This window comes from Perissodus microlepis, chromosome 4, assembly GCF_051167445.1.
Source record: "Perissodus microlepis isolate ML-2025 ecotype Zambia chromosome 4, ASM5116744v1, whole genome shotgun sequence".
Classification (NCBI taxonomy): domain Eukaryota; kingdom Metazoa; phylum Chordata; class Actinopteri; order Cichliformes; family Cichlidae; genus Perissodus; species Perissodus microlepis.
In genome coordinates this window covers 2,054,126-2,081,753 of record NC_140464.1, presented here as the reverse complement: position 1 = coordinate 2,081,753, position 27,628 = coordinate 2,054,126, and the positions used below count along the sequence as shown (strand labels likewise).

General features: G+C 43.1%; 1 protein-coding gene across 2 annotated transcripts; it reads left to right on the top strand.

Moving 5' to 3' along the window:
• Nucleotides 1–1,741: 1,741 nt before the first annotated feature.
• LOC146387979 (transmembrane protease serine 9-like) lies at nt 1,742–19,870 on the top strand. 2 transcript variants are annotated; one of them, XM_084925041.1, is made up of 10 exons: nt 1,742–1,817; nt 4,937–4,957; nt 5,147–5,309; nt 5,442–5,710; nt 6,449–6,594; nt 6,681–6,966; nt 8,043–8,214; nt 15,987–16,240; nt 16,371–16,468; nt 17,240–19,870. In XM_084925041.1, the coding sequence occupies exons 1-10, from the start codon at nt 1,763–1,765 to the stop codon at nt 17,540–17,542; spliced, it is 1,767 nt and encodes a 588-aa protein (XP_084781167.1). In that variant the 5' UTR covers nt 1,742–1,762; the 3' UTR covers nt 17,543–19,870. The 2 variants fall into 2 exon arrangements, with proteins under 2 accessions (XP_084781167.1, XP_084781168.1); XM_084925042.1 differs by having other exon boundaries at nt 5,445–5,710; nt 17,240–19,868.
• Nucleotides 19,871–27,628: the final 7,758 nt, after the last annotated feature.

The following is a 27,628-nucleotide window of genomic DNA, read 5'->3' as shown; positions in this document are numbered from 1 at the left end:
ACTGTACATTACATTTCATCGATGAGCTATTATTCTCTTACTGGCAGATCCAGTTTGTCAACAGGAGGGCTAAGACACGGGAAAAAACGTCTTCAGCAGTGTTTCTAAAACTGTCTCATGAGTTCCTAAAAAAACCTCATGTTTTATTGCCATTAAATTTAATGTTTTTTGACACTCGCCCAGATTATTTTTTGTTTGTCCTGTTGAGAGGGCGATGGTCTGCTGCATCCTCTGAGGGTTGACTTGTTATTGCCTCTTGTTGTCACTCTCCTTTACACCAGAAGTGAAAGAAATACTTTTGACATGGCAGATGTCAGTTCCTCCTGAGTAAATGGCCTGCATTTGTATAGCGCTTTTCTAGCGCTGTGAACCTTAATCAAGCCATGTAATAAAAACATGTGCTGGAACATGCAAAAGTGACATGACAAAACTCTGTTCAGACATTGAATGGACTGACTCTTATATAGGTTTCTAGTTTTCTTTCTTTTCTAGTCTCCCGGATTACTCAATGTGCTCTATACAACATGCCACATTCACCCAATCACACTGAGTGCTTCCTAACTACATTCATACACATTCACACTCTTGACATGTGGACTGAAGGAGCCAGGGATCGAACCACTAACCTTCTGACCAGTTGGTGAGCTGGTCTACCTCCTGAGCTACAGCCACCCAATGGCAAAGATGAGTAAACCCTCACTAGGTTTTGGATAAAGTGTAAACTCACAAACCTGTCAAACCTGCATTTGAAACATTGGCTACCATAGTAGTACAGTATTGCAACATGGCATTTGGGTCTTCTAACTAAAATAGGAAAATAGGGACATAAACAGTGCCATCATTGCCAAACCTGGCCCACATCTGGTTGACATACACTCTGCCATGACACCAGTCAGTTTGAAAACTGAAGGCTCTGCCTCCCATTCTACTTTTAAATACTCTAGGAACAACAAGTAGGCCTGCAGTGTGAGAGCGAAGTGCTCTAATAGGGTGATATGGTACTACAAGGTCATTAAGATAAGATGGGGCCTGATTATTTAAGACCTTGTATGTGAGGAGCAGGATTTTGAATTCTGGATATAAACACTCACTGTTGTACCTTTCTCCTGACCTCTGTACATACATGATGAGTGATGAGTCATCACCAGATCTGTTGCCACTTATTGTGTATTTTGGCATACCGCAGCCTTTACTTCTAGTTTCCTTTTAAGATTGGTTCTTGGTGGCCAACTTTCCACGAAGACAATTTCCAATGAGGTAAAAAGCAGCCAATGAAAGAGATTATATGTCATGTAGTAAAATACTCTTTTGTGACGTTTGTGATGTTGACTAAAGGCGCCTTCAGTGCAGGCTATTTTTAAAAGAAAGATTTCCTATAATTGGACGTACTTTCCCTGCAGACTTTTGTAAATGAAATCCTGCTGAGGGGATATTTTTCTCTGATGAAACTGCAAACTAATGATATCTGAGGTATCTCCTCAGGTAAAGGAAAAATATTTCAGTCTGTAGCAGGGCTTTGGTTTCCTCATGTGCAATGGATAATTAATCTAAAAAAAAAGTAAATCATTAATAAACAAGTTCAAGACTGATGCCCGAAAGCTGAAATTCCTGTTACAGCGTGTCTGATGTGAGGGGGATCAGGTGAGCTGCAGTGAGGTGTTGGGCGTGTCAGAGAGAGGTGTGTTTAATGCAGACAGAGAGGAGGGCGGCAGAGGAAGGCTATTTATGCCTCAGCAGGTCTGGAGGTTTGGATCTTACAGCGATGGCTTTCTACAAAGTGATGTGTTTGGCTGCTGGGCTGATGCTCCTGACCCAAGGTAAGAGCTCTCTGCACACACCTGCATCAGGTACGACTCAGAGGGCGAAAACACTCAGGAGCACATCGCTTCACTTTAAAGTGACACTGCAGGAAGTAACACGGCAGGAAAAGGAGGACTGGTGTTGTGATTTAGCTTCATCTTTATCTTGGTGATGAAAGCTAAAACACAGATTAATGTGACGATCTGTTTGGTTTGGGGAGCAGCTGAGAGGCTGAACTGCTCTCCATCAATCAGCGTCTGTATCACAGTTATTAGAGCTGCTTTATTTTATTTGAACTTTTAATCACTTTTTAACCTGTATTTTATTTTAATGTTTTTTTGTTTCATATCACAGTTAGTTTTTAAAATTGCAGTGACATGGGTGATATTAATCAGCGGTAATATTAAGTTCAGAGCTGGTATTACAGCACAAATACTTTGCTCAGAGTCATCTGTAGATGTCAACCAAGTATTTGGACTCGAAGATTTTTCAGTTTTATTGTTTGTTCTGCGAAATAAATTTTTTTAAGCCTTAGTTGTGGTTCTAGTGAACTGTGATGCCTTTGTGCTGTACAGTATTAACCCCAATTCCTTTGTCCCCATGATAGAACAGAGAAAACCGACTCATAGTGTGTTAAAACATTTATATTTCTTTTTATTCAATCATCTTCCGGAAGAGAGACCCCTGCACAGCCCAGACGCCAGTTGCAGGATCTCTAACATTAGAATCATAAACTGTGTCTCATATAGGTGTTATTTTGGTACTTTACACATCACAGTTTCGATACAAACATTGCTTATATGGCAAAGTTCTTCTTTTCTGTCTGGATTCCTGTAGTTATTAACATACTTGTACAGCTCTACACTTCCTGTTTTCAGTCTGGGTGAGCACTTAGTTTGTGAGTCAAAAGTGGCCTTGCTCTACAAACCTTCATGATTAAAGTACATAAAACAATATAATAAAAAAATAAGGATACTAAGGATATTAATTACACGACAGCCATTACAGCCTGAGGATATAAATCACCTCTCATAACATGAGATTCTGATCTGTACAGCTTATTATTCACATGAATGATTTGATTGGCTGTAGCTCAGGTGGCAGAGCAGGTCAGCCACTAATCAGAAGGTCGGTGGTTCGATCCCAGGCTGCCTCCTGGCTGCATGCCAAATATCCTTGGGCAAGATACTAACCCCATGTTTGCCTACTGGTGGTGGTCAGAGGGCCCGGTGGCGCCTGTGTCCGGCAGCCTCGCCTCTGTCAGTGCGCCCCAGGGCAGCTGTGGCTACAATGTAGCTTGCTATCGCCTGTGTGTGAATGGGTGAATGACTGAATGTAGTGTAAAGCGCTTTGGGGTCCTTAAGGACTAGAAAAGCGCTATACAAATGCAGGCCATTTACCATTACAGCACATGTACATATTGGGTGTTTTGGGATGTGATAATGGAGTTAGAAGAGAGCTTGCAGTCACATGATGTCTTTTCTTATTGGAGTAAAGATTTTTCTTTGAAAGTATTCTCGGCTTAGTGGTTTGGAAGATACTCTCACAAATTAAACTCCATGTTTCTGGAGATGATGCAACAATAATAAACTAGTTTCAATGTGAACTGCAGGCAAAGACATGAGACTAAAGCAGGGGTGTCGAACTCCAGGCCTCGAGGGCCGGTGTCCTGCAGGTTTTAGATCTCACCCTGGGTCAACACACCTGAATCACATGATTAGTTTATTACCAGGCCTCTGGAGAACATCAAGACATGTTGAGGAGCTAATTTCGCCATTTAAATCAGCTGTGTTGGATCAAGGACACATCTAAAACCTCCAGGACACCGGCCCTTGAGGCCTGGAGTTCGACACCTGTGCACTAAAGGAAGTAAATTTGTCAGTTTCACACCTTGACGTCATCTTAAGATGCTTTTATTACACATGAATGGAAGAAGTCACTCCATCAGGTATAATAATTGTATAATAATTGTAGTAAGATTTTAACAGATTGAAGTGTTGAAGAGATTAAACTCAGACTTAGAAATTGATTTGGTGTATTGATAGAACACCAAATAACAACAGTAACCTTACGGCACTTTGAACTGCAAAGTAAAGACCATAACGATCACTGTAGGGTCTTTAAAACGCTGGTGAAGTTAAAAACTAAGAGGACAAACTCTCCAGGAGAGCCAGGGTCAGGGTGCGGCAGTCACCTACCTCGGCGGTTTGGCAGGGTGGGGAAGGAGATGGAAAAAAAGCAGAATGACAGAGGACAAACAGACTAAAGGTGAGAGAGCACAACAATGGAACGACATGCTGCAATGCTGTGTAAACACAGCTGACGGGTTTGTAGAGCTTTTAGAATAAATCTGACATTTTTTTGTGAAGTGGTGGAGTAAAGGTTCTTGTGGCTGATTGTTACTGATTATCTATTCGTGAGATTAATTAAGGCCGAGGAGATGTTTTGAAAAGATGTTTGAACTCTGAATTTTTGTAGATAAATGCAAATAATCTGAGGTGTGATGACAGGTTTCCTTCATGATGACAAGCAGGAAGTTGGTCGCGTCCTGAGATGGCGCCACATCTCGCTATGATTGAAAAAACATTGATGAGGAAGGTGAATCTCCAGAAGCAGAACAGGCTGTCTCAGTAAATATCTCAGAAAACTATTTTCTAATTAACGATGGAGTAACTATGGAGGGCGAGGACTCTGTTGGGGTCAAGCATGAAGGATTAGTTGTACAACACACAGTGTGTGTCCTGTATTTCTCTGTGTGAGAGACCATCATCGACAGCTCATCAGTGTTTTCATCTTGCTGAGTCACACAGTAAACCCCTTCTCCCTCTGAGTCTGACACACACACACACACACACACACACACACACACACACACACACACTTTTATGTATATAAAATGTATGTATATAACAGATGTACACAACAATTGCAACATTAATGGTGGTCAGTTTGGTTCTAATGATTCACTATTGCACACTCTGGTAGATGTTAGAGGAACTGCAAGTCTTGGCTTAATTTTTAACACTCTTGCTTCTAGCAAACCAGACTTTTCCACTATTATTACAGACAGTGAATTAATCACAGAAGGATGAATGGAGATTATTTGCTTTAAAATGGTTTGTTTTCTGTGTTTCAGAGTCTGAGTCACAGCTGGATGGTAAGAAAAAGCTTCTTTGTGTAATGATTTAATGTTATGTGTAATAAATCTTTAATTTCATGTGCATATTAGTTTTTGAGTGAACTGTAGACTCCCAGGGTCACTGTGTCCTCACTCAGCAGTTTGTAATGCTGAGAGTTTACAGCTCAGACAGTAATGCTCACTCTGTGTTTTAATGTCGGTCTTCAGTTTGTGGTAAGGCGCCTCTGAACACCAGGATTGTAGGAGGACAGGTGGCCCCCAATGGCAGCTGGCCCTGGCAGGTCAGTCTGCAAACATCTGGGTCCCACTTCTGTGGAGGATCCCTCATTAACAGTCAGTGGGTGCTGACTGCTGCTCACTGCTTTCAAACGTGAGTAATGAGGCTGAAGCTGAACACTAAACATGATTTAAAGACGCTGTGAAGTCAAACTTTATATATCTTTTCTCGTCTATAACAATTGTAATAACTGTGCACTGTTTGTGTCGCTCCTGATGATCTCAGCAGTACTACAACCGGTCTGACTGTGAATCTGGGCCGTCAGAGTCTACAGGGATCTAATCCCAATGCAGTATCTTGGACAGTAACACAGATCATCAACCATCCAAACTACAACTCTGATACCTACGACAACGACATCTGCCTCCTGAGGCTCTCCTCACCGGTGACTTTCAACAACTACATTTCTCCCGTCTGCCTGGCAGCTTCAAACAGCACCTTCTACAGCGGTGTTAACAGCTGGGTCACCGGCTGGGGCGATATAAGAAAGGGAGGTGGGTCATAAAGACACCAGATCATTTTTTAAGTAATGATGACCATAATGTACCATTTTAGAAATAAATCGAGCAATAAAATTCTTATGTAAGGTCAAGGTCTGTGGAGACGCATTAAAAAAAGAAAGAAACACAGAGAATTAAAATTTAACAAATGCAAAAGTTATATATATTATTATCATACACATTATGATAATAATATATGGAACAAGGAAACACACAACCATGAGTGATGATGCAACAAAAAGGAGATCTGAGGCTACAAATACACACAAGAAAACAGGGGGGAGGAAACAACTGGGAGAACAGCTAAAAGTAATCAAGAAAACGATTCAAAGGAAGTAAAACTTCTGTCTCAGAGAAAAACCATTACCAAAATACACCAGGATGTAGCTAACAATGAATCAGACATACACACAACACACAAAGAGAAACACTCCAAACTAAACAAATAATATTAACAAACAGAAATACAGTAAACCACAAAAACTTTAATAATAAACCTTTACGGTAAAGAACCCTGGGACTGTGACACTTTTTCACATTTCTTTGTGTTTTACTGCCACCAACTGTCAGCCAGTGGAACAGCACAGGAGAACCCACACCAGATAAACATGTCTCACTGTCTTTGTTTGCACACATGACTGCACTTTGTTTTTAAGTTTGGTAGAGCCATCCTTTGAGTGCATTTAATCAATCACGTTTCTTTAACCTGACTTTTTTGGGGTGTCCCTTCAGTGTCGCTTCCTTCTCCACAAAACCTGATGGAGGTGCAGGTTCCTGTTGTGGGAAACAGGCAGTGTAACTGTGACTATGGAGAGGGATCAATCACTGACAACATGATCTGTGCCGGGTTAAGTGCAGGAGGAAAGGACTCCTGTCAGGTGATTGTTGTTACCCGTGTTTGGCACATTTTCACCTTCTACAGTTTCTTCTCCTCAGCTAACAGTAAATGTTTCTGCTCTCAAAGGGAGATTCAGGAGGTCCAATGGTGATCAAGCAGAGCGGTCGCTGGATTCAGGCGGGAGTCGTCAGTTTTGGGAATGGTTGCGCCTTGCCTAATTTTCCAGGAGTCTACGCCAGAGTATCCCAGTACCAGACCTGGATCAACAGCCAGATCTCCTCCAACCAGCCGGGCTTCATGACGTTCACGTCCACTGGGACCAACAGTGACCTTAGTGTCTCCTGCACAGGACTGCCACCAGTGCCAACCACCACCCCTACAACCACGACTCCTCCAACCACCACCAGCAAACGTATGTTAAGCACCAACCCTAAAACCATCTCCTCTGTAGCTACCACCACGGATACCAATACAAAACCCACAAATCCTACAACAACCACCACGCTTAAAATCAGAAATGTACTGATCACTATTTTATTTGATTCCAACCAGCTGATACCGAGTTGTGTTTACTTCAGTTAACAAGTTTACTTTGTCATATAACAGTCATATTATAAGACACTGGATTGAAATTAAATTTTTCACAGACAATGTAATAAATGACAACCAGAAAACACAAAGAGAAGACACAGTCCTAAGGCCTTTTTGATTTAAGAACCTGATGAATGAAGGAAGCGAGGGGGCCTTCACAGTGGAGAAGCCCTTGTTTTTGCATCTGAGACGATCCTCTCAGCCATCACCCTGCGTTGCAGTCTTGTTGTCAGTCATGCCACTATACCATGGTGCGATGCAGCTCATCAGGATGCTCTGAGTAGTGCTTCGGTAAAAGCCTTCTAAGGAAGTGATTCCTCCTAAGGCAGCAAGGATGAGGAAGAGTTCCTCACTTACTTCAACCTCCTGAGGAAGAGCCTCTTAATGCGTGTTTTGTTTGGGTTTCCACTGGTGTGGAATTACCAAAAATAAAGAGGGCATAGCCTAACATATGAAACAGGAGAAGACCGCTGTGTAATCCATTTATTTCAACAAAGTAACTGTATTCTTAGTACCACCTTTTTAAATGGTAACTGTAACGGAATACAGTTACTCATATTTTTTATTTTAAATATGTAACGCCGGTACATGTATTCCATTACTCTCCAACACTGTCAGTCTCCAACTACTGGGATTTATTTTTTTTAAGAATTTTAGCTGATAGTATACACAGGCAAAAATCACATTTTCTCCAGTGATAAATGCTATTTTTTAACATTAAATAAAAATGTTTTGTTTTTTTAAAAGTGTTTCACCTCACACCCAAGTAGCTTCTTTAGCTCTAAAACCATCCTAGGATGAACTTGTGTGCTTTCATAAAGTCTAAACTTGCTGACCTGAAATGATAGTTAAAGATTTTAACATTTCTTTGTGTGTGCCTCTGGTTTTTCTCCTCAGCGGTGTTCTGTGGACAAGCTCCGAAGAATTCTGGCATTTTGGGAGGAACCTCAATGGCGACAGCTGGCTCGTGGCCGTGGATGGCGAGCCTGCAGAAGAATGGAAGTCATGTGTGTGGTGGGACTCTGGTGGCCTTGGACTCAGTGCTGAGCAACGCCAACTGTTTCTCAAGGTGAGTTGCCGCTGGGGTTGAAGACTCTGATCTAACACAGACACAGAGTCAGGTTCCAGACTACTACTCCTGACTACTCCTGACATGTTAGCTCTTAATACAGTAAAGTTACAGTGGGATACAAATAATAATGTTTAGGTGGTGGGGGGCCGCGAACAGTTTTCTTGTAAAACAAAGGGGGGCCCAGCAAAAAAGTCTGGGAACCAATGGGTTAGATTATGATACAACTAAATAATAAGTTAGGTCTTGTTATATAGTCTCAAACGGAGCAATTTCAGAGTTTTTAAGCATTTTGAATCACATGAAGAGAAAAGGGTGGATCAGACAGAGGAACCAACATATTCGTTGGTTAACAATGTTTCACTGACATGTAGCCACAGTCTCAAGCAAACCCTCCTTTATGGTCCTTTCTGACAAGAATGGCACCAGTGTTGAAAGTGTCCAAGTAGACCATCAGGACCTGAGGTTTCCTATCAGAACACACATAATGAGTTGAACTGTATTTTAAACTATAAATATAAATGGACTTCTTTGCCCTATGCTTCTTAACTGCAACATTTTCAAGGTTGTTTTCAGCCTGGCCAAAATTTGCCATTCAGGGCATGTTATTTAAAGTGAACATGAAATACTACATGTATTTGGTCTCATTCACAACACAGAGCCTATAACTTCAACACAGTCTGCGAAGCTGGATTTTAAAAATAAGCCTGTTCGAATCAGGTGCACCAGTGGTTCATCGGTCCAATAACTATAGGACAATAATAACTTTAAACACTTATGGCCAGCACAGAGAGAAGCAACAACGGACTGGAATGAATAGCCTTGACCTGAAAAACATGGAACATAGAGTGGATGAGTGTAAATGAGGCAACTTGACTTTCACCACAGAGGGACTGATGACTGATTCAGTTTTAAATGGCCCAATGAAGTGACTGGTTAACTTGTGTGATAGAGATATATTTTCGCAAGTCTCCACCAGAAATAACGTTTAATGAACAAAGTAGTTCTACTTGGCCGAGGATGACAGGTGAAACTGGCAGTGTGAGCCCATTATATCACAGCTGAGCAGGCGGCCATGAAAACGTAGCAGGACTGTTAGGATGTGGAGTTCAGGATGATCAGTGCTTGAGGAGGGTGACAAAGTGAGTGTCCGACAGAGAGGTAGTACATCCAACCTTGGGTTTCCAGAGATTCTGAGCAGAGCAGCGGGCAGGAGGGCAGGCAGGTGAGGAAGCCACAGCCAAAGGGTACAGCCTGAGCAGGTCAGTTGAGGCAGATGTCTGGCAGGATAAGCTGCAAGTGAGTTGAAGATTGATCTGGGAATGGAGGAACAAACTGGACACAAAGGGAAACAAAAGTAAGTATATGACGAAGCAAAAAACTTGCAAGAACATGGGAGCTGGGTTAACACCACAGAAGTAGCAGACGAACTGGCAATGAGTGGAAGGCTGAGCTGGTCCTAAATGCCGACCTTCTAATTGTTGCTGATAGATCACAGGTGCATGGTAAGGGTGTAGAAACAAGGCTCCGCCCGATGGGTGGATACCGGAGAACCAGAGCCAACATGGAAAAATACGCCAAAACAGGAAACACTTGCTCAGATCATAACACCAGCGGCAGGACAAAAGTGACCCCTTTAGACTGTTTTTTTTTTTTTTTTTGCTGTTTTCCACTGAGTTCCACTAGTTTGCTGATATAAAATAATATAGCAGCAACCAACCAACCTAGTAATGTCATACTCTGTACTGGATCATAATAGTGCTACATATGATCTAAAAACTATGACTTTAAACACCATTCATCCATCCATTTTCTTCCACTTATCCGGGGCCGGGTCGCGGGGGCAGCAGCCCAAGCAGAGAAGCCCACACCTCCCTCTCCCCAGCCACCTCCTCCAGCTTATCCGGGGGAACACCAAGGCATTCCCAGGCCAGCTGAGAGATATAATCTCTCCAGCGTGTCCTAGGTCTGCCCCGGACATGCTCACCCAGGAGGCGCCCAGGGGGCATCCTTTTCAGATGCCCGAACCACCTCAACTGGTTCCTTTCGATGTGGAGGAGCAGCAGCTCTGCTCTGAGCCCCTAAGGGAGAGGCCGGCCACCCTTCGGAGGAAACCCATTTCCACCACTTGTATTCGCGATCTCGTTCTATCGGTCACTACCCACAGCTTGTGACCATAACTGAGGGCAGGGACGTAGATCGACCAGTAAATTCAGAGCTTCGCTTTCACACCCAGCTCTCTATTCACCACAACAGACCGGTACAGCGTCTGCATCACTACACCAATCCATCTGTAGATCTCCCGCTCCCTTCTCCCATCACTCGTGAACAAGACCCCAAGATACTTAAACTCCTCCACTTGGGGCAGAGTCTCGTCCCTGGCCCGGAGTGGGCACTCCACCCTTTTCTGGCTGAGGACCATAGCCCCAGATTTGGAGGTGCTGATTCTTATTCCCACCACTTCACACTCGGCTGCGAACTGTTCCAAGGCGAGCTGGAGGCCATCACCTGATGAAGCCAACAGGACCACATCATCTGCAAAAAGCAGAGATGAGATTGTCAGACCACCGAAGTGAAAGCTGTCCACCACTTGGCTACGCCTAGAAATTCTGTCCATAAAAATTATGAACAGAATCGGTGACAAAGGGCAGCCCTGGCGGAGCCCATCACCCACCAGGAATGAGTCAGACTTATTGCCGGCTCTTGCAACGGTCGTATAGGGATCAAATGGCCCGTAGCAAAGGGCCAGACACCCCATACTCCCAGAGCACCCCCCACAGGACACCCCGAGGGACACGGTCGAATGCCTTCTCCAAGTCCACAAAACACATGTAGACTGGTTTGGCAAACTCCCATGCGCCGAGAGGATAAAGAGCTGGTCCAGTGTTCCACAACCAGGACAAAAACTGCATTGTTCCTCCTGTAGCCGAGGTTCGACTAATGGATGAACTCTTCTCTCCAGCACCCTGGCATAGACTTTCCCAGGGAGGATGAGGAGGATGATTCCCCTGTAGTTGGAACACACCCTCCGGTCCCCTTTCTTAAAGATGGAGACCACCACCCCAGTCTGCCAGTCAAGGGGTACTGCCACTGATCTCCACGCAACATTGAGATGTCTCAACCAAGACAGCCCTACAACATCCAGAGCCTTCAGGAACTCGGGGCGGACCTTGTCCACCCCAGGGGCCACCAAGAAGTTGTTTAACTGCCTCTGTGACCTCACCCCCAGAGATTGGCGGGTCATCCCCTTTGTCCCCAGACTCTGCTTCCGCCACGGAAGACGTGCCAGTGGGATTGAGGAGGTCCTTGAAGTATTCCTTCCTCTGCCTGACGATTTTCTCAGTCGAAGTCAGCAGCACTCCACCCGCACTATACGCAGTGCAGGTAGAATACCACTTTCCCTTTCTGAGTCGCTTGACAGTTTGCCAGTATCTCTTCGAGGCAGTCCAAAAATCTTTTTCCATGGCCTCTCCGAACTCCTCCCACACCCGAGTTTTTGCTTCCTCCACCGTCCGCGCCGCATTCTGCTTGGCCTGTCGGTAGCTATCAGCTGCCTCCAGAGTTCCACAGGCTAACCAAGCGCGGTAGGACTCTTTCTTCAGTTTGGTGGCTCCCCTCACCTCAGGTGTCCTCCATTTGGTTCAGGGGTTACCACCAGATGTGTCCTGGTGCCACGTGCACTTATGGACACTCTTATGTTCGAACATGGTGTTCGTTATGGCCAAACTGTGATTTGCACAGAAGTCCAATAACAAAACACCGCTCAGGTTCAGAGTCCAGCCCCTCTCCAGGAGACTGGTTTCAGAGCCCAGGACATGCATTGAGGTGAGCCTGACTATATCTATCCGGTACCTCTCAATCTCACGCACTAGCTCAGGCTTCTTCCCCACCAGAGAGGTGACATTCCATGTCCCAATTGCCAGTCTTGGTAGCCGCGGATCGGAACGCCAGGGCCTTTGCTCCTGGCCGGCGCCCGGCACACATTGCACCCAACCCTGACGGTGCCTCCTGTGGGTGGTGGGCCTGCAGGAAGATGCGCCAATGTCCCTTTTTTGGGCTGTGCCCAACCGCGCCCCATGGACTAAGGCCCGGTCACCAGACGCTCGCCCTCGGGCAACCTCCCGGGGCCTGGCTCCAGGGCGGGGCCCCGGTAACCCTATCCAGGGCAGGGTAAACTGTTCCCTGGATGTTTTCCTCATAAGGGTCTTATGAATCGCTCTTTGTCTGGTCCCACACTCAGGACCAATTTGCCATGGGAAACCCTACGAGGGGGCAAAAGCCCCCAGACAACATAGCCCCTGGGAACCCTGGGACACACAAACCCCTCCACCATGATAAGGTAGCGATTTGCGGAGGAGACTTTAAACACTTTTTACTTAAATCCAGCTTCACGTTAAATGTGACACTTTTTACCTGGCATAGATTAATCCCGAGCTTCCCAAAGTGTGGGGCCCACTCCCTAAGGGGGGGGGGGGGGGGGGGGGGGGGTGCAGAGCCATTGCAGGGGGGCGCGGTATGAAAAGGAAAAAAAAAGAACGCTTGGACACTGCTAGCATAATGGACAGGTTTTGGACGGGGCGCCCACACAAACGCAAAGCAGGAGATGAAGCATCGCTGAATATGTTTCCAAACCAACTCCATTCTAAGCCAAAGACTAGAAAATCTGCTGAAGCACGTCTTTCCTTTGGCTTCACCTGCACAAGTGCCAAGGTAGGTCTCCCCTGCAGAATTGTTTTTCCTTCGTCGGGAGCACGTGCTGGGCTCTTCAAATCGCAGACAAACAGTATCCCACATTTTGGATTTTTAGTTCACAAACACTTCTTGTAACGACTAACTACTCCTGACATTTTGGAGATGTTAGCTCTTTATACAGTAAAGTTACAGTGGGATACAAATAATATCAGGCTGATGCTGCCACGATTTGTTCCCCCGGTTCAAATCACGGACAAACAGTATCCCACAGTTGTTTATGTTTTGAAGCCATTTTGCACAGAGAGACATTTTTTGAAAAATGTATTGATAGCAATGTTGAACATTATTCTCCAAAAGTTGATTCTGTTCATCTGGACGTAGCGTTTTGTGGGAGAAACGTTTCGCCACTCATCCAAGTGACTTCTTCAGTCTCAGCTGACTGCAGGTTTCCCCAAATCTTATAAACAGTACATTTGCATAATGGCTGAAGGAAAAATGGGCTCGGACAGGGGTCAGCAACACCCAAAGAGCCACTTGGACCTGGTTTCCACGCAAAACAAAACACTGGGAGCCGCAAATACATTCTCCGCAAATACCCTCCGCCGACGCTGATCCGCTGCAGCCGGGTCCGTGACAAGTCCACGGTGGAGAACAGCTGCTGACATAATGTAGATCCAAAGATCCATAATTGGCCTACCTGGGGTTGAAAGTCTCGGCGTTTCGGCAGGTACTCCGGCTTCCGCGAGTGTGACGCTTATTTTGAGCGATGAAAAAATATTAGAATATAATTTTATTTTTATATTTCAATATCACAATAATCTTCCAATTTAGAACTACAAGTTAAAAAAGAACTAACATAAAAAAAATACACTTCAGCTAAATACTTATAATTTACTTTCCCAAACCACGCGGAGCCGCAGTATAAGGATTAAAGAGCTGCATGCGGCTCCAGAGCCGCAGGTTGCCGACCCCTGGGCTGGGAGGTCAGTTCCTTAATCATAATTATGCAATGCGACCATTGTTCAATGGTCATGAGAATTTGCATAATTATGATTAAGGAACTGACCTCCCAGCCCATTGTTCCTTCAGTGGGCTGGTTTCAGTTATGATGCAAATGTACTGTTTATACGATTTGGGGAAACCTGCAGTCAGCTGAGACTGAAGAAGTCACTTGGATGACTGACGAAACGTTTCTCCCACAAAACGCTACGTCCAGATGAACAGAATCAACTTTTGGAGACTTACTTTCCTGGATGATTGAGAATGCATCAAGACGTTGAACATTATTACACAGGAAAAAACAACTGCACGTAAAATAATCACACCGTGACGCCTCTGCCTTTCTAAATATAGGGACAGTAACTGCGTGTGTGTATGTAAGCGTGTAAAACTTAAAAAAGATTCATCTCATGTAAACAATACAAGAAACAGTTCACAAAGACGCAGACTAAACACAAGACTAAAGCAATACTAAACACGAGGGCACAAGAACCACAGACTAGAAATAATAATAACAATAATAATAATCAACAACACAGAGATAAAGAATAACCCATAATACAAAATCAAACCAAAACATAAGAAACTCAAAATGCTGGGTCAAATGACCCAGAACCATGACAGTTTGCGTGTGGATGAAACAGCTGCATTTTCAAAAATACCCGTGTAGGTGTGGACATAGCGTAAAAGAGTTAGTAGTTTATTTTATTACTACCTGTAATTTATTGCAGTTCACTTGTATTTGTTTAATAGTTTACTTGTAAAACACACGAGGGCCTAGCACAAAAAGTTTGGGAACCATTGGATTAATCCATGGTATAAATTAATTCAATTCAATTCAATTTTATTTATATAGCGCCAAATCGCAACAAAAGTCGCCTCAAGGTGCTTTATATTGTACATATATAATATGTATATATCATACAGAGAAAAACCCAACAATCATATGACCCCCTATGAGCAAGCACTATGGCGACAGTGGGAAGGAAAAACTCCCTTTTAACAGGAAGAAACCTCCGACAGAACCAGGCTCAGGGAGGGGCGGGGCCATCTGCTGTGATTGGTTGGGGTGAGAGAAGAAAGACAGGATAAAGACATGCTGTGGAAGAGAGACAGAGGTTAATAACAAGTATGATTCAATGCAGAGAGGTCTGTTAACACCTAGTGAGTGAAGAAGAAACACCCAGTGCATCATGGGAATCCCCCGGCAGCCTACGTCTATTGCAGCATAACTAAGGGAGGATTCAGGGTCACCTGGTCCAGCCCTAACTATATGCTTTAGCAAAGAGGAAAGTAGAGATAGTGTCTGTCTCCTGAAAAATTAGCCAGGTATAGTGTATTATACAGGTAGTGTTTTATGATGTCCTGCTCTAAGGACCACTTATACTTCTGTGTTAAATGTAGTCTGTAGGTATATCATATTTTACAGCATAACCTGATGTACACCTCCATAGAAATATGATTATGCTTTCACTCAGACTGGAATGACTGTGATTGGCTCGTTTGCTACCTTTGTTTTCTCCTATGCATTTCTGGTTACTTTTTCTTCCCAGTGCCCTTTGAAAATCTTCAGGAAGAGAATCAAAAAAATTCCATCAAGAGCTAGTATTTCAGCAGCAACATTACCAAACAACTCAGACCCACCATACATGAGTATGAATGATAGCAATGATGCGGGCCACATGCATAGGCTACATTTTAGGCCCAAAATAGAGCAAAAGTATACATTAAGCACTAGTCTATACACAGTTGCTATGAATCAGCAAGCACCTTTGTATTGCACTTCCAGCCCCACTCCTCAGTTACATTTCTTTAAGTCAGTATTTCAAGCTGACTTAATGTCAGTTCTGCATGGATGACACTGATGTCAGGAATGCTCCCTTCTATATGGCTCATCTTCTCCCCAGCTTGTGTTTGCCAATTATGCTTCAAGAAAGGTGGGGAGGTTTAACACAGCCATTACAGGTTGACATAACGAGTTCAAATCTGTAAAACTTGGGTCCCATGAAGTTGAGTGTAAAGGTGTAGATTTTGTTTGAAGCTGATGAAGATTATGTTTGTGTGCTTCGTTCCTCCCACAGCTCCCCTGTAGCGTCCGAGTGGACTGTCGTGTTGGGTCGTCTGAAGCTAAATGGATCCAACCCCTTTGAGGTGACGCTGAATGTAACAAATATCACTCTGAGCAACACGACCGGGACCAACATAGCCATCCTCCGTCTATCTGCCCAGCCCACCCTGACCGACTACATCCAGCCCATCTGCTTGGACAACGGGAGAACCTTCGCCGAGGGCTTGGCGTGCTGGGCGGCCGGTTGGAGTCCTGGAAGAGGAGGAGGTGAGTCAGCAACATGAAGGCTGACAGAGTTCTGCCCAGACTCTGCACCAGTCCATTTCTCAGATTACACATGTGGACCACTGCACTTACAGTTTCTTTAGTCAAATTTTCTTATCTTTCATGATGTTAGCTGAGGAAGTTATGCAGCAGTTTCAGACCTCGGTGGTAAACTGTGGGAACTCATCATCGAGTCAGAGCATCTGTACAGACGTGTTTGCACTGCAGCAGGTAAATGACTGGATTCTTCTTCTTATAACACTGTCTGCTGACATGTTGTTTATTCTGGATCTTGGATTTAGCTGCTTATCAGAAGTAAAGCTTTAAACAAAGTTCTCTGATTTCTCCAAATGTTCAGAAACTGCATAAAACTCTTTAAAATGGTTTAAACCTTTAGCTGGAAGATTTTAAAGTGTTTTTAGCAGCTCTGACTGATGACTGTGTACATGTAGATTTTATGTCCCGATGACCTATAGTTTAGAAAATACATAAATTAGGTGCCCATTTCAATATGGAAGCTGAGTGGTCAGATTTGAAGAGCACCTTCAAAACAAAATGAATCCTGAAATGCTCCGACTAGGGCAATACGAGGAAAATATAATATTGTGATATTTTTTGGCTATATTGTGAAACACGATAAATAATGTAATATGTCTTGAGGCCAAGCGCCCCAGTACCGGGAGCAAAGGGGCTTAGCTGCAGTTTAAACCTCTGCAGTCAAGTTTCCTTATATAAATACTGGCATGTGTGTATCCACAGAAACCTCTGAATCTCAGCTACAACCACCAATTGATAATATTAATGATACATTCACAGCGTGCGGGAGAAACAAAAACTCACAGTGAATTATGTGCAGACGGCTTAATATTTCCATTGCAACCTATACTCGATGGTTACGATTAAGGCATTTAACCATCGTATGTAGAATATTATAATATAATAATAATAATCTAATATAAAATATAAGATTATAACAATAACTAACCCTTTTCGTCTGTTCAGGGTGATTCTGGCGGCCCGCTGATGTGTAAGCAGGGCGGCTCTTGGTTCCAGGCGGTTGTGTTAACAGCTCCAAGCTCCTCCGCCAGGAGAAGACGAAGCTCAGTCATGACCTTCACCAGACTGAGCACCTTTGATGCCTTCCTGACGAAGACGCTGGGGACACTCTTGTCTCCAGCCTCCAACACCACCACAACTACCTCACACCCCGTATCACAAAGCAGCGGGGGTCGTCCTGCTCACTCCTTCATCTTTGTCTTCTTCCATCTCCTCAGCCTCGCCTTTTGTCTCCAGCTCTTCCTGTAGAGAGTTTGACTTGATCGACATGATGTGATGGACACAAATGAATGTGAACAAGCTTTGACTCTAAGACTTTACAGGCTTAAAGCTGTGTATGCTAATCTTTGACTTGATTCTGCCTCAATCGGTTATCTAGAGCTCAGTGGTGACGTTTGGGCAGGTTTACTGTCAACTAAGGGTGACTTTAGTGTACCACTGCCAAGAAAATTAAGCTAGTTGTGCAATGTGTGCCATATCATTTTTGAGGCGCAGCATTTTTATCATGAATTCTGACTCATAGTGTGTACTGTACACTTGTTTATGATTATATACGTACCCCAGACTTGACAAGATGTTTGCCAGACGACTTGCAGATGAATAACATGAACAACTACGTATCCGTGCACAGGTAGCTGCTTTTTTGCAAACAGTTTTACTTTCCCACCAAATTTAAGTTGTCTTTTATACGAACTAATGTCCATGTTCTTGAGTGATGAATAAAACTGATTAATAATTTTTTATTCTGTAAAGAAGATCTTTCTTCTGATTTCCAGCTCCACGTCTTTATTATTTATGTGCACTTTACTCCTGCTCTAATGTGATGGTGGCACCAGGCGTCGGAGCTAAACTTTGGTATAAAAATGAAGAATTCCTTTAAACTTGCACTGAACATGAAAATTTATCCCAGCAGTTCATTATCTGCACTTGTTACATACATATCTATATATTTGAGGTAATAACGGTGAATGGTGTTTCTAAATCTTTCATTCATTTTCAGGAGTATTGTGTAATTCTAACAAAATTGTAACACAAATACTGCTAATGGCATATCCTGCAGTCTCAATTAATCTGATTTAAAGAAACATATTTTGGAGCTCTCAGGAGCAGGATGATGATCAGGCTGTTCCTCGTCTACCTCGTGTCTGGGCCACAACGCTAAGTACTCAAACTATTGAACTGCGGTCGAAAACAAATGTGTAATTTGAAGGAAAAACAATAAATATCCAGTAAATGCAAATATATATATATATATATATAAACCCTCTGTCTTTCTTTGTTTTCGATACATATATTCATTGTGGGATGTTTTTTGTTGTTTTTTTTTAGATCATTGGGGAATTTTTCTGGGGAAAACCTGGTCTTGTTAGCAGACATGGCATCCATCCCACTTTGGATGGCGCAGCTCTCATTTCTAGAAATCTGGTCAGACCTGTTAAACCCTCAAAAACATGATTGTCCAGAGTTGGGACCAGGAAGCAGAGTTGCAGTCTTACATGCCTCTACTCCACTCCGTCTAATTAATCAACCACAGACCCTGACAGTGTTATGTAGAGGCTGTGTGTAGGCAGTAGTTGTAGCAAGGAGGACCAAAAAGTACAGACTCAGAACAAAGATTATTTCTAAATCACAAAACAGAAAACTAAACTGGCAGGCAGAAGGCCAAACCGCACAGCAGGGGATGATGGTAGATCACAACACAGACAGATGAAAACACAGGGCTTATATACACAGAGGGAGCCATCAGGAAATGAGAGACAGGAGGGGAACACAGCTGGGGCAAACCAGGGCTGACGAGACAAAGGAAGCAAAACCAGAAACATTAACATGAGACACAGACTTTCAAAGTAAAACAGGAAACATAACACAGAGACGTGGACTTGACACAGGAATACAGAGGACAGGGGAAACAGCAACTATGGATCACAGACAGAGAACCAGAACACTAAAACTCTAACAAAACCCACACAGAGAACCTAAACTAAGAATAATCCTGTTGGGAGATTTTGAGTTTTGTGTTATGTTTATTTGTAGCTTCATTTAAAGGAAGAAGAGCTTATGAGTTGTACAATTGCAGGAAAGGGAAGTGAGACATTGTGTGCAGAAAATATGTGCTGTGACAGCTAAACAGCTACCTCCTGTTTCAACAGATAAGCTAACGGTTTTTCCTTTTAAGGAGTTGTTATTGAATTCTATACATGTTACGCCTATTGTTGTTTGAGTATAAAATAAAGGATGAACTGATGCCCCACGCGATTCCTCTGTGACACACACACAGTGCACACGTTGGTGCAGAGATCATGTCGGGGCATCGCCCATGTACATGTAAAATCTTTGAGTCTGTGTTTCTTTGCCTCCTAAGAGTTTTCTCCTCACAAATCCTATAACCCATAACACAAAGATAGAATATAATGAAATAAACAAAATCAAAGAACCAAAAACACAAAACATGGGTCGACGACCCAGACAGAGTTTGTATCCATCTCAGTTGGTATCTGGGTCATTCTATCACAAATCAACCAAGTATTGAATATTTATAATGTGACATTTTTGCTTCATATAATCAAATACTTTTCAAGAAATCCATATACATTTTTAAAATAGTCCAGTGACCCACTTTCCGTCCTTTTGTTTACATATAGAAATCTGAGTTTATGTTTGAACATAATTATCTCCAAAACTGTTACAGATAAAAACCTGAACATGAAAATGTTATTTCTTTATCTTTGTGACTCAGTTTCATGTTAGAAAGTATTCTACATGCTGTATTTTGCAGTGTTGTATAATTCAACTATGTTTCAGTCATTTATTTTAATTGTCTTTTGACAATCAAAGAAGTCCTGCCATTAATTAATTCTTCGATCTTAAATATGATCAACCTATCTCTAATAATCGGCTATGTACCACAGGCCTTCAAGCTGGCTGTAGTTAAACCTTTACTCAAAAAGCCATCTCTAGACCCAGCAGTCTTAGCTAATTATAGGCCAATCTCCAACCTTCCTTTCATATCAAAAATCCTTGAAAGAGTAGTTGTCAAACAGCTAACAGATCATCTGCAGAGGAATGGTTTATTTGAAGAGTTTCAGTCAGGTTTCAGAGCTCATCACAGCACAGAAACAGCTTTAGTGAAGGTTACAAATGATCTTCTTATGGCCTCTGACAGTGGACTCATCTCTGTGCTTGTCCTGCTAGACCTCAGTGCAGCGTTCGATACTGTCGACCATAATATCCTATTAGAGCGATTAGAACATGCTGTAGGTATTACAGGTACTGCACTGCAGTGGTTTGTATCATATCTATCTAATAGACTCCAATTTGTGCATGTAAATGGAGAGTCCTCTTCACACACTGAGGTTAATTATGGAGTTCCACAGGGTTCAGTGCTAGGACCAATTCTGTTTACATTATACATGCTTCCCTTAGGCAGCATCATTAGAAGACATAGCATACATTTTCACTGCTATGCCGATGACACCCAGCTCTATCTGTCCATGAAGCCAGATAACACACACCAATTAGTTAAACTGCAGGAATGTCTTAAAGACATAAAGACCTGGATGGCCGCTAACTTTCTGCTTCTTAATTCAGATAAAACTGAGGTTATTGTACTCGGCCCTGAAAATCTTAGAAATATGGTATCTAAGCAGATTCATACTCTGGATGGCATTACCTTGGCCTCCAGTAACGCTGTGAGGAACCTTGGAGTCATTTTTGACCAGGACATGTCCTTCAACGCACATATTAAACAAATATGTAAGACTGCTTTCTTCCATTTGCGCAACATCTCTAAAATTAGAAATATCCTGTCTCAGAGTGACGCTGAAAAACTAGTTCATGCATTTATTACTTCCAGGCTGGACTACTGTAATTCATTATTATCAGGATGTCCAAAAAACTCACTGAAAAGCCTTCAGCTAATCCAAAATGCTGCAGCAAGAGTACTGACAGGGACTAGAAGGAGAGAGCATATTTCTCCTGTTTTGGCTTCCCTTCATTGGCTTCCTGTTAAGTCCAGAGTTGAATTCAAAATCCTGCTCCTCACATACAAGGTCTTAAATAATCAGGCCCCATCTTATCTTAATGACCTTGTAGTACCATATCACCCTATTAGAGCACTTCGCTCTCGCTCTGCAGGCCTACTTGTTGTTCCTAGAGTATTTAAAAGTAGAATGGGAGGCAGAGCCTTCAGTTTTCAGGCCCCTCTTCTGTGGAACCAGCTTCCAGTTTGGATTCAGGAGACAGACACTATCTCTACTTTCAAGATTAGGCTTAAAACTTTCCTTTTTGCTAAAGCATATAGTTAGGGCTGGACCAGGTGACCCTGAATCCTCCCTTAGTTATGCTGCAATAGACGTAGGCTGCCGGGGGATTCCCATGATGCATTGAGTTTTTCCTTTCCAGTCACCTTTCTCACTCACTATGTATTAATAGACCTCTCTGCATTGAATCATATCTGTTATTAACCTCTGTCTCTCTTCCGCAGCATGTCTTTTATGCTGTCTTCCTTCTCTCACCCCAACCGGTCGCAGCAGATGGCCGCCCCTCCCTGAGCCTGGTTCTGTCGGAGGTTTCTTCCTGTTAAAAGGGAGTTTTTCCTTCCCACTGTTGCCAAAGTGCTTGCTCATAGGGGGTCATATGATTGTTGGGTTTTTCTCTGTATCTATGAAGCGCCTTGAGGCGACTTTTGTTGTGATTTGGCGCTATATAAATAAAATTGAATTGAATTGAATTGAAATGTTAATTTTTTTAATAATGTGTGCTCAAATGTGGGACTTTACACAAGTGCTGGATTCTTTCTTTTTTCTTATTTAAATAGCCAATAGTAAAATCTCAGGCTTTTATCTTTAACACACTTTGAGATATTAATGTTCAAATATTAACGCAAGGTACAAAAAAAGTTTCAGGGAATGGCTGTGTGGAAGGCATAGAAGGAAACCAAAAACACTAAAAGAGATAAACAGGGGACCCAGAGCAGAGAGTCCAAAGACAAAATGATGGCTATTGGCACAACAGCAAACAAGTCAGTTCAGAGAGCTCGCCAGGTCACAGGGTAAAACAGACGACACGCTCTTCAGGGTATTAAATCCCGTTCTTTTAATTCTTCAGGCGGCCAAGAAAGACTCAAGGCTCAAAGTGGTCAAACTCGAAAAATGATCTTTATTTTACATTCCCGGGAACGGAGACCTGAACACACGAACACACAAGCTCAGGTCTGAAGCACAAACAGGAAGCCTAGTTATTTATATACTTCCTCTAGACGTCACACACACTTTAAGTTTTGATCAAAGACTCTGCTTAGTTTCACTTTCTGGCTGCAGCTCCTATTTTCTCTGCAAAAGCATGCAGTTTCCTGTCAGTACTTTTTGGCACAGACTGTACTCAGAGTTGGGACTCTCTTATACATAAAACAATATAATCATCAAATAAGCATTCAGATTATATATTTAAATCCCAACAAGGGACAGACTGGCAGGCCAGAAACTGGCAACAGTGAATGTGATGGCTTGGCTGAGGTCAGATGTCGGTGGAGGCAATGAGACACCTCAGGTGAAAAATGCCCATCAAGGTTTGCTGTACTGTGCAATCTGCACGCCTTGGTTCTGACGAGTGCTTGTTTGTGTTACAGCTGCCTTCCCAACAGCTTGAACCAGTCTGATGACTTGTTTCTGAAACACTCAGCCCGTCTGGCACCAACAACAATGCCACGTTCAAATTTAAATCACCTTTCTTCCTCATTCTGATGCTCAGTTTCAACCTCAGAAGGTCATCTTCATATATCTGCATACCTAAATGCATTGAACTGCAACCATGCGACTGTCTGTCGTAACAGGCAGCTGAACAGGTGTAACTAAAAGTGTCATAAACACTGTTATGCTGATCTGCTGGAGCCTGTAAAGTACAGTACTGTGATAACAAAGGTGTGTCGCGTTTTCATAGCACAAAGCAGCAATGTGTCATTGAAATACTCAAAGTGCTCAACACATGTGTTCACATTTCTCCACAGAAACTGAGACACAGCCTGTACCAACCCCCCAAAATAATTATTAAACAGAAAAATGCTTAACAAGAACTTTTTTTCTTGTTTCAGCTGTGTCAAACTGAGCGTGTGCAGAGGCTTTAATAACCTGCCAGCTGTCGTGCTAGGATCATTTAGCATGATTTTTTCAAATCATCTATCATCTCATTTAACCAGTGGATGTTTTTCTTACTTTCAGTGCTGCCAACATGAATTTGCACTTTTGCATACACCCATTCAACTCTTGAACTCTATTGTGCTTTTACTCTGTTACTGGCAGATCCAGTTTGTCACTCCACAAAAAAACCCATCGTCACAGTCTGGCAGAGGCAGACTGTATGTATTATGAAAAGGACCCAAAATGCGGACACCATGAAACAAAAACTTAAATGTTAACAGAAAGCGAGCCGTTTATTGAGGCTGGTGAAAACATTACAAAACAAAAGGCAGAGGAGAAGCTAAACAATAACCTAAACTGGGAGAGCTAAGATAACATAGAAACCCAAAACATGAACCCTAACATGGACACAAAAATACCTAGAGCACAGAACCTGGAAGCATGACACAAAGGACAACAAACGACCTGACAATGACACATTGAAAACAGAGGACTTAAATACACAGGAGGTGATTAGGGGAAGTGGGAACACATGGAGGAACAGCTGACTTACATGAGCCTAATGACAGGACAAGGGAAGTGAAACTAAATACAATGAACAAAGAACACATGACTCCTTCAAAATAAAACAGGAAACATGAGACAGACATGATAATACAAACTTGATAACATAAGACACGCAGCATGAAACAAAGGGTGAGGGAAACTTAAATACAGGGGAAGAAAACACAAGGAGTCGAATAACCAAATGAACTTCGCTAATCTAATGAACTTAAACATAAACAACATCCAAATAAACTAAAACTTAAAACGCTAGGTCAACATGACCCAGGAACATGACACCCATCTTACAACAACATCTCTAAAAATTCCCTTTACACTACATCACCATGATGGTGTTTTATGAGTGTCAATCCAGTCTCAGAGGATATTTTATTGTCATGTTCAAATTTGTTTTCGTTTTTTCGGTTAACTCAGTGGTGAAAATTAAATCAAAGCTGTTTTAATTACAAACATACATCTGCAGATGTTCAGACTTGAATCATGAAAGCAAAGAAGTCAAAGGGCTTCTAATATGTGCATATTTGCTTAATATGTGTAGGAAAATTTTCTTTTTCTGCTCTTGCTCTTGACGAAGGCGGTCACACTTTTCTCCTCCTCCTCTCCCTTAGCTTCCTTGCTTAGCCTCTTGTGTCCTTGTCTAGTCTCGTGTTTTTTGTATTACTTTTCCCTGGAACACTCTCTCACAGTCTGTTCTCTAAAACCTAAAAGAGGAATTATGGATTGGATCAACTGGTCCCTAAATGCAATTGACACCCCTTTCTCAACGAGAAGTTTGGGCTTGGGTGAGCCTGAGTGCTGAAGATATCTACCTATTTGGAACCATGGTAACAGGGCTCTGGCGGATCGGAGCTGGCTTGGCCCTGACTTATCGAAGAATTAAGAAAGCGGAACTGGCTGATCAAACCCCCACAAGGCTGCCCGCTGGGATTGAAACGATGGGAAGAGGCGTGAGTTTCTCAAAATGGGCTCATTGAGTCAGCACGGATAAGATCTTGGAAAGGCTACGGCTGCTGTGAATACTCAGAATAAGATCTCTGACTGCAGACTGGATACATCTCGGAAGGGCTAGCCCAGAATAACATCTCTGGGCGCAAATTGGATGACATCTCGGGGAGGCACACTGCCGTGAGTTCTCAGAATCAGCTCTTTGAGCACAAGAAATGACAACATCACAGAACGCAAGTATGGCGAAGCTCGCGGCTCTCCAACGGGAGATTGAGAGACCAGTGTTGGACTGTAGAACTGCTTTGAAATTCATATGAGCTGTTCGCACTAAAGTAAAAACCACCATCACTTCATGCGGATACCCCCTTTGGCGCCAGCTGCAAGGCTGGAGCCAAACAACAACACCCTGATAATGACTGTGTTGAGTCTGTTCCTTCCCATTCCATGCAAGGCCACCTGGGTTGGCTGGAAGACTGTTTACTTAGCCTGGCAGGGCGAAGGACACTGTCTCAGCTGAACTATGGACACGCACACACATACATATACACTGATATGCACACACTCATCCCCCTCCCTTTCCAAACGCCTTCGACGCTTATTCCCTTCCGATGCTGCACCCTTTACCCACCCCTGTTGCTTGTCATGTGTTTCTTTGGTGTATTAAGAGTTTTTTCATGTGCAGAGGTGTTTTTTTCTGCTCTCAAACTGATCTCCCTTTTTGTTTTGTCTGGACACAAGATGTCGCACAGCTTCATAATGCAGTTCTTCAGAGTGCCGGGCTGATTTGGCTCCTCTGCTACAATAAAACTTGCTTTCGCAACAGCTTCACTTTGTGATTTACCAGTTTACCAGCAATGTAAACTGCTGGTAAACTGTTTACCAGCAATGTCTGTAAACATATATTCAGTCTCCCACCGGTGCTGAAAGGCTCTGTTTTCAGAATCAACTTTTCTCTTCGCCATTGAGAGCGGCTAGCTTCGCAATAATTGAAGTTTGACTTGATTGATGCGGGAATGTTCCCAGGTAGCCTAGCGTTCGGCAAAGAAGGCTGCAGCGCTGCATTATGGGATCTGTTGTTTGTGTGTTATTAGCACCGCATATTGCCGGGCCATGCATAACAGTAATAAAAAATCTATATAAAATGATCTCGCGGGCCGGATATAAATGTATGCCGGGCCGTGTGTGGCCCGCGGGCCTTGAGTTTGACACATGTGCTCTAGACGAAGACCCCGCTCAACCTCTCATTTGCATTCCTGAACAAAGGCAGCACCCTCCTGTAAAGCAGCAACCAGCTAGATCTGATGGTTTGCATGAAAAGAAACCTTCACTACCCATTCCTGCTAGTTCTAGTCACCCTGTTAGTACTAGAACACATGTGTATAAGATTGAGGGTCCTTCTTTCCCAGACCTTACCAGAGAAGATGAAATCCGAAATAACTTCAAAATAAATAACTTTGGTCTTTGTGTACAAGCTCTAGTTGGTTTGCTTAGCACCACGGGTGATCAAGGATGGACAGAACTAAATTGTGGCTCCTATGTTGATCGCCTGCTTGAAAAGTTGCCTGCAGAACATTGTAGTCGCTTTAAACGGCATGTTTATAGGAAACAAGGAGAAATGACGTATAACTTACCTTTCTTATCGTGGTTGCAAATGGAGTGCAGGTGTCAACCAAGAAAGGACAGTCCTGTTTCGTCCTTCAGCCAGCCATGAGCTGCCCGTAAGTACACCTCTCCACTTGCAACAATATTACATGGGGCAAATACATCTGATGATCCTGTACATGCAGCACAACCCATCCTAACGATTAAGGCTACATGTGCTGCTGCTCACCTGAACACCACATCAGTAAGTGTCCTGAGTTTATTCACAAGACAAAGGATGAGAAAATAAACTGGGTAAAGAGGAACAAACAGTTTTGGCATTGTGCTAGGACTCATCGGGCTGCAAAGTGTGATCTTAGGAAAGCATGTGTCACCTGCATGGGACGACATCTACAGATCCTGTGTGAGGTAAATCAGAGACCTAGAACTGAAATTAATCCTGTAGTGAGGACGTTGTGTTTTGATAGACTGTTGACTGTCCTACTGTACTATTAAAAGTTGTGAAAGTGCTCCTGCGTAATGGCATATGACATATGCAGTACTTGATGATGGCTCCCAACGTACCATGCTTCAGACATCAGCAGCTCAGCCACCTAACTGGGAAAGCTGAGAATTTGTCACTTAGACCTGTCCGTCAACATGTTGAAACTATTCAAATTTTTTCTGTAAGTTTCAAGATCTCTTCCACTGCACACCCAGAGAAAACTTTCACAATCAATAATGCTTTCGATACAAGTCTCTTAGCACTATTAGAACACACCTACCCCGTATTCTCTCTCCAAAGGAATTACAAACATCTTCAAGGCATCTCATTATCAGCTGTTAACAAAGCAGCTCGACTACTGCTCATAGGCTCAGATCATACTCGCCTCATCACGCCTACTGCACCAGTTAGACATGGTCCATATGGCTCTCCTGCTGTGGTCAAAACCTGCTTAGGATGGACACTCCAAGGTCCGATCATAGACTTCCAATCCCAGAGCAGTTCAGCGCATGCCCAGTGTTTGTTCACATCTTTCAGTTCAGGTGTGCTCCAGCACAACCTTGTGTCCGCTATTGGCTCTGAGTCCGTTCAACCACCTCCTACTCT

Bases quoted from the DNA above. Each gene is read 5' to 3' on its own strand.
- LOC146387979 (XM_084925041.1), top strand. From the start codon at position 1,763: ATGGCTTTCTACAAAGTGATGTGTTTGGCTGCTGGGCTGATGCTCCTG. The intron at 6,595-6,680 runs GTGATTGTTGTT...CTGCTCTCAAAG, and splicing joins GAGGAAAGGACTCCTGTCAG to GGAGATTCAGGAGGTCCAAT. The intron at 16,469-17,239 runs GTAAATGACTGG...TCGTCTGTTCAG, and splicing joins ACGTGTTTGCACTGCAGCAG to GGTGATTCTGGCGGCCCGCT.